Source organism: Manduca sexta, chromosome 20, assembly GCF_014839805.1.
Source record: "Manduca sexta isolate Smith_Timp_Sample1 chromosome 20, JHU_Msex_v1.0, whole genome shotgun sequence".
Classification (NCBI taxonomy): Eukaryota; Metazoa; Arthropoda; class Insecta; order Lepidoptera; family Sphingidae; genus Manduca; species Manduca sexta.
The window spans coordinates 832,811-844,456 of record NC_051134.1 but is presented as its reverse complement, the minus strand read 5'-3'; the positions used below and the strand labels follow the sequence as shown (position 1 = coordinate 844,456).

The following is an 11,646-nucleotide window of genomic DNA, read 5'->3' as shown; positions in this document are numbered from 1 at the left end:
TGACACTGGCATAGAGAATAAGGCCATTGTAGGTTCCGAAATTGCATGTTCAGACAAGCATAAATAGTATTAACTGCTCAGCTAGTATGATTATTATAAAATTAAACTGGCTTTAGGCATATATTGCATACAGCATAGCAAAACTAAACACCAACATCCCGTGTATAAAAATCGTACTATGAGCATATGACAAGATCTACATTAGCTACCTAGAATACAGCATACACTGCTTTGACAGATTGCAATAGACTCTTATGCTATAGAAATAGAATCTATTGAATAGAGCAACTCTCGCTTTCTTGTAAATGTTTTAAAAAACGAGTCATGGCCACCACTGCCATTCTACAGGCATGGCATGCTTATGACCCCAAAAAGTATGTGAGTTCCTTTTAAGATATTATTATTGAATTTTAAAATAAGATTTATTTTTTAGGAAGAAAAAGTAAAAAGTGGCAAAGTAAAAAAGAAAAAACATAAAGATAAGAAAAGTAAAAAGAAGAAAAGAAGCAGATCCAATTCGAGTTCCAGTTCTAGTGATGATAATTGAAAATGCTGTATTTTTTTGTAAAATTCGGGAATTAAACTGGATATGAAGTATTATTTATTAATTAATTGATCCAATAGTTGTTTGGGTTTATACCTAGTCTCGTTAATACGTTTAACATGGTGAATATAGACTGTCGCCCCATGCCGGCTTTACTATCTCCCCGAAAATATTTCAAAATATGATAATAATAATAAATATCATTATTATCAGGAATATTGAAGAGTATAAATGTAGGCATGGAGCCTAATTTAACACGACCATTAATAATTTGGATATAGTCATCGGAATCACCGGTGTAATTAAGTATGTCGCAGTAAAAATTCAACGGGAATATTTATAAATAAAAATAAATAATACCACATTATTATGACATGTGTTGTATTGATATCTTTATTTAAGGCGATACCTCAAGGTCCATTTTCATACATTTTGTTTCGGCTTTAATCTGGGTAACTAAACAAGTATTGGCAAGTAAAGAATTTAAATTCACGTCTAGTTAGTGATTAGTTCTCGCAGTTGAAAGAAAACGTAAAATAATTAATAATCATGGATATTTCGGCCTTTAAAATTTAATATGACGAAATTTTAAAGGCAGAAATATCCATGATTATTAATTATTTTTACATTTTTCTTCAACTGCGAGAACTAATCACTAACTAGACGTGAATTTAAATTCTTTACTTGCCAATACTTGTTTAGTTACCCAGATTAAAGCCGAAACAAAATGTATGAAAATGGACCTTGAGGTATCGCCTTAAAACCATTAAAATAAAAATATAACAAACAGTAGAGATATTTCTTAACCCGCAATTTCAATAAGGGACCTCACTAGCTTTTCGATTTATCATGGAAACACCAATCAGAATAGATAATTTTTTTACATATTTAAGTATAGATGAAATATTTTGATTGGATTTTTCAGTGAATCGAATCGAAGATTAAGATTTAGATTATGTATTCATAATGACAGTAAATAGGACGTTGACTGCACACCTATTGGTTAATTGAACGTGCAACGCCAGTGCGACGCCACACACCAGGCATCTCAAAAACAAACTTAAAGCAATACTGCAAAACAAATATGCTATCTGCTAATATCTACTCATAAATCGTATCATTTTTTACACGCTATGCGTATGCTGCCAAACTTGCGTTCATAGTTGTTACGCGGGTGCGGACAGCACTTAACATGTGAATTATGATGAGCCAGCCACATTCATATCGTAATTTCATTGTTTTGGTATTACAGTCAACAATTTAATTATTATGGGCTTATTACTATAAGATCTTTCCTAGAAGTCCTTCACATTGTTTATCAAAACCAGACAAATTAATAGACATTATAATTAAGTAAAATAAGTAAAGGGAGAATGTATATATAAAACGGTAACATCACAATTATTATCATTAATCCTAATATATGATCAATAAATAACTTATAGTTTTTGAAAGACCACACAGGTGACTAGATAAGGTTAAAGATAAACATGATACTAATGTTTCAAAATATGTGAAATGATAATAACTTATTATTATTAAAATAGAATTCCACAATTTTAACAGAGTTATGATAATATTTCTTTTAACTTATCAAACACACTAGTGTCAGAATATGCTATAATTCCACCAGCATTACAATACACTTGATTATCAGCATCTATAGGATCATTGTAGGTGATAGGAGTGAATGTATCATTGGTAACTATATCTCCTCCTTTAGCCCTGAGAATAGCGTGAGCCGCACATGTATCCCATTTGAATGTTGTTCCTTTAGTCACAAGGTATGCTACTGCTTCTCCTGGAAATGAAATAAGACTTTATTGAGGTGTTTATTTAGAACTGGACTTACTTGTTCCAAATGGAACCATCCCACAGAATGAGTTTTGTGTTAATAATAAAATATGGTTTCCAGAAAAAAAATGTGTAGAATGCTTAAGGCGATACCTCAAGGTCCATTTTCATACATTTTGTTTCGGCTTTAATCTGGGTAACTAAACAAGTATTGGTAGTTTATTTCTAGTTATGATTAGTTCTCGCAGTTGAAGAAAAACGTAAAATAATTAATCATGGATATTTCGGCCTTTAAAATTTAATATGACGAAATTTTAAAGGCAGAAATATCCATGATTATTAATTATTTTACATTTTTCTTCAACTGCGAGAACTAATCACTAACTAGACGTGAATTTAAATTCTTTACTTGCCAATACTTGTTTAGTTACCCAGATTAAAGCCGAAACAAAATGTATGAAAATGGACCTTGAGGTATCGCCTTAAGTAAACATTCTATTAACAAGAAATCTTCAGCTCTAAAAAATACACCATTCAAAATACTAATTCAGGAAATCAAATTCAATTTATCTCAATTAAACCGAAGTTGTAATCAGATTTATTTTACACACAGATGCATGCACACATAGTCTTAAAGTGTCTGCAAATATTGGTTTAGTTGACAGATGAATGATGATTATTGAAAATATTATTTTTCAATTAAATTGCATGAGATGTTAAAAGCAAAAAAGGGTTTAAGGCGATACCTCAAGGTCCATTTTCATACATTTTGTTTCGCCTTTAATCTGGGTAACTAAACAAGTATTGGCAAGTAAAATTTCGTCATATTAAATTTTAAAGGCCGAAATATCCATGATTATTAATTATTTTTACGTTTTTCTTTCAACTGCGAGAACTAATCACTAACTAGACGTGAATTTAAATTCTTTACTTGCCAATACTTGTTTAGTTACCCAGATTAAAGCCGAAACAAAATGTATGAAAATGGACCTTGAGGTATCGCCTTAAGTAAAAATCAGTCCTTACCTAATACAACTTTTAAAAGTTTATGACCAGCTCCTGGAACAGATTGAGAAACAAAACCAGAACTTTTTACTTTTCCTATAATTTCAGATTTTTCTGCACTGCTCATAAGTACTATTTTATTATCTGCAGTTGTTTCTATTGCATCTCACCCCATTTATGTATTCCATTGTAACTGATGCCCCAAACTATACGACCTTTACCACTGAAAGAACAAACATTTTAAATTAAAATCATACATAATTATTATTATATAATAAGATTTCTTCAGATTGACTGAAAAATAAAATACAATAAAAATAGTTTTTAACAATAATTTTTCAGTCACCAATATTTATAATAATGAATATTGTTTACCTTTGTGAAAAGTTTCTACCTATGGTATTTTTAACAAATTGGATTTGTATTTTTTTAGAAAATCAAGGACACACTAAAAGAGTCATTCGGGTTGAATACAGAACCTCCTGTTTTGAAAGCTGGTTGAAGATAAAGAAACATACCCATTCCAAAATGGCTGGTTAATAACTCCCATAATAGGTTCTCCAGTAGATTTTAAATAGGCTCCAATAAGGATTGTTACACACGGTAGACCTTGGTCAGCATTAGCTGTATGTCGCACTCCTGCTATAAACTCAGCTGTTGCATCTGTAAAAATATTGTATTGAGGAACATTGGCTTTATATTATAAGAATAGACTAGTTTGTACTTCTTGGCAATCAATGAAAATTTTGGCATGCCTTTCACTTTTAATAGTGCTTTTATCACAAAATGTTTTTTAATAATTCATATGCAGATTTAGGAAATTGGGGGATCTTACAATAATTACAGACTATGGTATAATAGGGACATTTATTATTACTTTCAGAGTGGCAAGGCTTAGTCTGAATGACATAGCTTGTATTTATTAAGGTCTTGCATTTGATATTAGCTATTAATTAGCTTTAATATTTTACTACACAAATTCTTCTATTTTAAAACATTTGAAATTTTTGTGTTTAAGTTTCTCTGAAATTTTAAACCTTATTCAATTTTTTATTAATATATTTCTGATCAATGTTACTTACCTATAGGATCAATCCATATACCTATATCACTAACATTTATTTCTGATATATTAACATTTATTTTATCACATACATCTAACTGGAGCTCACAGTGAGCAGCCTCAGCCATTCTTTTAGCTGCACTTGGTGTAACAAGCAATGAAAGTAAGTTAGCAGTTTCTTCTGCATCTTGCATAATCGATACATTAATTCCACCAATTTCAGAACATTCTTCACCTCTAACGTGATTTGCGAGTTCAGGGAAATGATGTGCTATTTCAGTTTTAGCTGATTCTTGAGCTAAAACATCAGCTATAGTCTTAAAGTCATGCTCAAAACGAGTGTTAGCTTCGCCTTCAAATTTTTCCGCAACTAATAGTATCTCTTTACTAGATTCGGGAACACAGCACGATCGGGCAATACATGCAGCTCTTTCTGATGCCCTCACAAATGTTTTCAAGATATCTGCCATTGCTAAATTTAATTAAATTTATTCAACCGTACACACAATTTACTGTCAATATTTCTTTACTTTTGAAGTAGATTTCAAGATCATTTACACATAATATGTTACAGTTAGGTAAAGAAAAAATAATTACTGATAACAAATAATACAACAATAATAAGCAAAAAATTAAAAACCGCTCCCTCGAAGTCGAAGACTGAGTTTTTGAATTACGGCATAGATTAAGTAATATACTACGTAAGGAGAGGCGACACTTAGTATCTATATTGATTTTGAACTCACGGACACATACATGAGCTCAGTTTAGGTAATTTTTTCTACCAACGTTACGCATAACAAATAAGGCAAGCTTGCCAACCTATTATTAAATTCCTTAGACGATGAATAATATTTAAATAAAAATTGCTGAACATAAATCTTACAGACAGAAGTATAAATTATGATTTAATTTTGAGTACTAAAAGTAAAACGTCCACAATTTTAAATAACTTCTGTTATTTAATAACAAATTATTATTACAAAATACACAATAGTGTTGTTACGCGATTTTTTTACGTATAAGTTATATATAGTGTTTAAGTCTCACTGAAGTATTCATTACAGTACAATTATTCGTAATTTTTCGTTATATAAAATTTAAAACGTGTTATATATAAATTAAACAGTATGATACATGAGAGATATAATATTTTTTTGTCCAATCAACAATTACTATGATTACAATTACTAGAAAGGAAAATTCCTAGATTTCAAAAGTTAATTTCTTGATTAGTTCTTTTCTCCATTGTATCACACAAAACAAATAAAATACACAAATGTAAACACAATTGGAGTAATTATCTCGGAATAATAAGTCACTATTTCGTAAACACACACGGCAGAAAATTGTTAAAGAAAAATATACTTACACGAAACGGAGGAGAAGACTCAACTCAGCTTATGCGGCAGAAAACTCAAGTTATTGAACAAAATCGCAATTATACAGAATTACCCAACAATAACATTAGTACAACAATAACAAATCTAGCGTCAATAGTGGAAGCCAATTGTCAGCTAAAATGATAGTCAACATACTTTCTAGATTTTTAGGTCTATTATATTGGTACTATATGTAACCTAAAGTTTTGTCAACCCAAACTTAACTCTATTTGACGTAATTAAGATACATAATCATTCTTAGAAAACTCCGACCTAAACATCATTACACAAATTGTTCTAAGTGTCCACCCCCTGACAGATAGACGGACTGACTGACAAATGACAACTGATAATTAGTGTTTCCAACGTAAAATTAGCTAATGTACACTAGGGTATTTTTAGTGTATGTCAGAAAAAATCCAAAAATATATAAATAAGATAGTTTTCAAAAAGCAATCGGAAAATAATAGTTTCAGTTCATAAAATTATAAAATAAATATTTAAATTCAATTCAAAGTTTTGACTTTTTTTTATCTGTTTTACAAATATGCGAAACGAGTGCCGCTATGACATGACGTCATCAAGGCAGTAAACTAGTTGAAGTGACAATACGCGTCCACTATTTCTAGTTTATTGAAATAGAAAATTTTATCGGATATTAAATTTTGAATTCTTCTCGCAAGTTGTAACCAACTTATCCTCATAGTTATATATCAGTTGGCACTTGAATCCGTAATTTTTTTCGGCGTTTTTACACTAGTATTCTCACATTCAGGAACAACCCGCCAAAGATAAGTATAGTGGGTAGCTCATATTGTAATAATTTACTCTTTCTCTATGCACAGCGTGGTTACTTGATGTTTACTGTCGAGATGACGTCAGCAACGTGACATCTAGCGTTTTCGTTTATTTACGCGGGAAAATATAAATGTAATATTTAAATGTATTAATTTGAGACACTTTTTAAAAAAAAAAAACTGATAACTGACGAGTGATGTTGTTGCCAACTTTTTTTGTTGAATGACATTCAGAACCACTAGGAACCATATAAGCCGGGCTTATACATCCGAAATTGGCTCAGCTCACACACACTCTTTTTTATGTGTTGTCACTTTTTAACTTACCAAAAATATTATTTGAAAATAAATAAAATATGAATTCAAATTGAGTGAAACGGAATAAATATTATTGATCAATCGGATAAATTTAGAATATTCACCGCTGTAATTCAGCATGTGTATGATATGCTAAATTATATAGGATCGAAAGCGTTCTAAATTTAAAATTATGAATTTCGATTTCGAATTCGGGCTAAAAGTTTGATTTTCCGTTTAAAAGTGCCACCGGGAGGGGCGTTCCTACAAATGAGGCCCGTACCAAGCATCGGGTGTTATCATTACTTAGGTACTAACATTTTTAAAATGTGTGAAATGTTTGGATGTTTGTAAGTTTAACAACTACGAATAATTTGCGCATAAGGTACTTTGAAATGGTAATCTTTGGCAAAATTTGCGTAACATTATGTAAGATAATATGAGAATAAACCCGGAATTGTATACGACATGGAGATAGTACCTACTAGGCAGAATTAACTTATGTGCTAATTTATGTGCTTTTCGGTATTTTTGCCATACATACCCACTATTGAAATAAACTTGTATTATACGTTCCTTTTAATTTTCATCGTGGTGCTTTACATGGCTTTTCAGTTGTAAATATCTCTATTATGATAAACACCTTTTTTGTTTATTAAGTTACAGACGTGAAGAAGTAAGAATGGAAGTGAAAAAATTATATTCACAACTCTTCCCTATACATCTATTTGATTCGCTGCGGGTAAGACTAATTTGATGCTCCTAGAAACTCACCGAGCTTCATCACTTGGTGGCACATTACTTTTTGGCGGATTTTATACCTTATAAATTTTCAATACATAGATGAAATAAATCTAGTTCAGCATTATTTTATATTCACTGAAAACCTCGGAGGATTTCGGTTTCAGTTTTCTGAAAACCTCGCTGGTCTTTAGTGAATTTAATATATAAGTACCTACCTACAGAGGTAGGTACTTATATAATGATTAGGAAGCAGTGAAAAACGATTGAATTCCATTCACATTACTGTTAATTTCTTAAAATCAAATATTTAGCGCTTTAATATTGCAAACATTTGTCGTAGCGAGTTACTCTGCCGCACCGACATCGATTGAGTAAGAAAGTTAGGATTCGATCCGAATTCGAGGATCATGACACCGAATAACTGTATTCGGATCTGTATCCGCGGATATACTTCGTTAACGATCCAGCACATCACTACTGATCATGTACAGCGTACCAATCATCACATTACTCATCGGTTTTGACTTTCAGCTATAGAAAAACAAAAGGCATGAAAGATAACACATAAAAATAGAAAGGCGGAAACATAAATAGTTAGTTTAAAAAGCGGAACTAAGCAAAGTGCATTCATTGTCGTTTAATAGATAACATACATTTATTAGAATACATGAGTAAAAAGGAATATTTTATTAGTTTTTCAGAAAGAATGCTATTTGCGTAGGTAATCACTAGTAGATTTGTTATTCCTTGTATATTCTGGAGCCAAATTGAATAAAATATGAGGAATGATGCAGTGTTGTTTAATACCTATATTTCGTCCAAACATTTATTTAACTTTTGACATATACACGTCTTTGAAATATATACTTACTTAATATCTATAATCTAATTAGTATAAATATATTTTATAGGTATCACATTCGTATTAATTAGATTATGATTGTGTATTATGATGATTCGCATTCGCATATGAGAAAAAAACCTGATTACGTGTTAAAAATGCTTTGCTTGTCTGTTTACTCAGGGAAATCTTCGAAACAATTTGCGGATTTTTATGATTTTTTTTTGTAGGTTGAAAAGTTCAGGGGAGTATGTATTATTAGTCTTTAAATGTTATAATGGTGGAGCTGAAAACGTGGCTACTCTGTTATTAAGCATTTTGATTTATTAAATAAGTACTTACTATTTAATAAATAGGGTTATTTTAAATATGTATAAGGTAAAGTAACTAATAAAAAGTAGGTAGATATTTAAGTACTACCACAGAATATTTATATTTCGTCTATCCATCGAAAACCTAATAATAATGTGTTCATATTGTTCTTAACTTAATTTACCGTGAAAAGTCATAAGTCATCGTTGGTCACATTAATTTGTCTGAGTGTTACACTGCACCATTTAATTAATTGGTAAAAGTTGCTTCAAGGTTCCCAAATATCGGTGAATGCGAATGCTACTCAATCATGAACACTTGATCTTTGTCGGTGGTTGTTTCAAGTGGTCACAGATTACATAAACTCCGCCAGTCACCGCTAGTGCGTGGCCGACCTCTGCAGCGCGTACTGATCGCTCTATTTAGGAATAGATTATAAACAAAATGCACCGAATTAGTTTATGTATTCGACGATATCGAAATGTTTTCATCCTTGAACTACAGAATAGTCATTAAGTGGTTCATGAACACGAACATAATAGTTGTAGGTATTTATTTTTCTCATAACTCAGTAATACAGTTGATAGATTTTATACACGCTATGTTAATTCACGTAATCATATTGAAATTTGATTTGATATTTTTAGCTGATAAAAATATTGGTTTCACTTTTAGGGTCAATAAACTTTTGTGCCTTATAAGTTTCAGAAACTGATCTTAGATCATTTACTTAATCATAAGAATTTTATTGCACTGCTATGTTTGATGTGTGATTCAGTGTTCGATTCGTTAGTTAAAATATTACTAATGTTATATCAATTGCGGAATGTCTAATACATAGATACTAACTGTTTTAAGGATTTAAGCAATTAAAATAAATACTTTAGTATTTACATATGTACACAACATAACGCCTTTCTCTCTTCTTAGTGGTGGGTAGAGGTATTCTCACACCCAAATCTTGCCGGCCATCATAGCTCCCATATAATAATAATAGGTGAAACTATTGTCATTTAGTGGGTACTATTCCAGACTTCGGGCTGATACTGAACAGAAAATACTATACCTACTTATACATGACCAGGGGATCAAACTTGTGACGTCAGTACGCCAGACGTAATTCAATACAACTGCACCATGAGGCAGTCTTTCCAATTTAAATAAGTACTTGGTTATAAAATTCGAGATGATTATAATTTATATATGTATTGGAGAATACTAGTTTGAAACATAATTTATTTATTATGCCTCTCCCCGTAGTAATTAATATTGTATAGTATTAAAAATCTTATTTCCGTTTCATGAACATGACTAAGGATTTTTTAGAACAATTATTGCGTGTATTGAACTATTAATTTTATTTTCAATTGTTATAACATGCTTGTTAGGGACTTCCTACTTATATATATCAACGTTTTATAGTAAACTAGCGACCTGTCTCCGTTTTGCATGGGTAGCACAAGTCTATAGCCAGGTGGATTCTGGTGGTCTTATTGCTGCCAAGTTTTACAGGAATAAACGCTGAGCTAATCTGAAGATTATGTAAAAATTTCATTGAAATCACTCTAGCCGTTATGAAATCAACGTCATATTCATTTTTGTACTATTTTATAATATTTAGATGGTGGAATTTAGATACATAGATAAATGTTATATATTTGTGCCTAAGTATTATGTTTTAATTACATACAAAGCCTGAATGTATACTGACTTATTGCTCTCAATTAATTTAACTTTAAGCTTTATTTGGAGTCCACGTTTTCAATTCTCTATAGACTTTTTGTAAAAGGTAAATAATCTCTTCAGGAGATACCGGAATACATATATAATTTGGAAAAAAACATTGATAAGGTTAATATGGCGATCTTTTTATTTGATCGCATTATACATGTTAAAAGAGGTGAAACAGATGCTTATTGAAATAAGCTTTGTGACCAATAATTATCGGACTTCCCTGGAAATTAACTTTGAACCGAAGATTTTTTTTTTAAATGACGAAAATATTTATAACCTATTTAGAATAGAACGTGAGCAGCTTATTATCAAAAGATCTTATTATAGACATTTTTGTTCGGTTAATTTTGCTTGTAAAATTATTTAGACTCTACAAAAAACTTGTCTGTGCAAAGCATAGTCGCTGCATTTTCGTCGGCGTCTTAAATGACTCACATCACACTCAGTACGTATATTTCATGATTGCAGTAACGACACAACTGGTTGCAAGAGTGTACACACGTGTAATATACTTGTATACGCATACATAGTAATTAATATCATGCATTTGTAATGCGCCCTAAAGATTTCATTTTTACGATATGAATGTGCAATTTGTTTCATATATTTTCATTTATCTCTTTTTGCACATAGTATACTGTTTTGTCATATTTACTGAATTAATTAATGTCTTCTTAATAATAGTTCTTTGCATTCTGTCTGGAAATAGGTTAGAATGATCTTAGCATATTAAACTGGCTTCTAGTATTGCGTGTAATTTGCAGGCTAGTGACAAGTCACGCGAGATCTTCTACGAGCACAAGGACAATTCATTGTTTTATTTTAATGCAATTGTGATGAGAAAAATGTTATTAGCCAATAACGCTACCCTAAAATATCATTGTTTGTGTTATTTATCTTATATTCCTTCATCTAACAGCTAATGTAGCAATTTGAAGTGGTAGACGGGCTTGTATTGTTACACAATGGCACGTGATGCTACTCAAACAAGCAGCGTGAGAGGATGCTATGTGTGAATTTTCGATTGTTTTGTGACCAACTCGATCTAGCCACTTGATGCTTCATTCAAATAACGTTCGGAGTTCGGACATACTATCACGGTTCAATACTTATTAGGATTCTTATCACTCGTA

The 11,646-nt window shown here is 31.1% G+C and overlaps 1 protein-coding gene across 1 annotated transcript; it reads right to left on the bottom strand.

Moving 5' to 3' along the window:
* Positions 1–2,041: 2,041 nt before the first annotated feature.
* Positions 2,042–6,117, bottom strand: LOC119189963 (inositol polyphosphate 1-phosphatase-like). The gene is given in 5 exon segments (XM_037440808.1): positions 2,042–2,345; positions 3,365–3,510; positions 3,513–3,566; positions 3,862–4,006; positions 4,426–6,117. Coding segments are annotated over 5 exon segments (1,029 nt in total). The 5' UTR covers positions 4,877–6,117; the 3' UTR covers positions 2,042–2,112.
* Between the last annotated feature and the right edge of the window lie 5,529 nt (positions 6,118–11,646).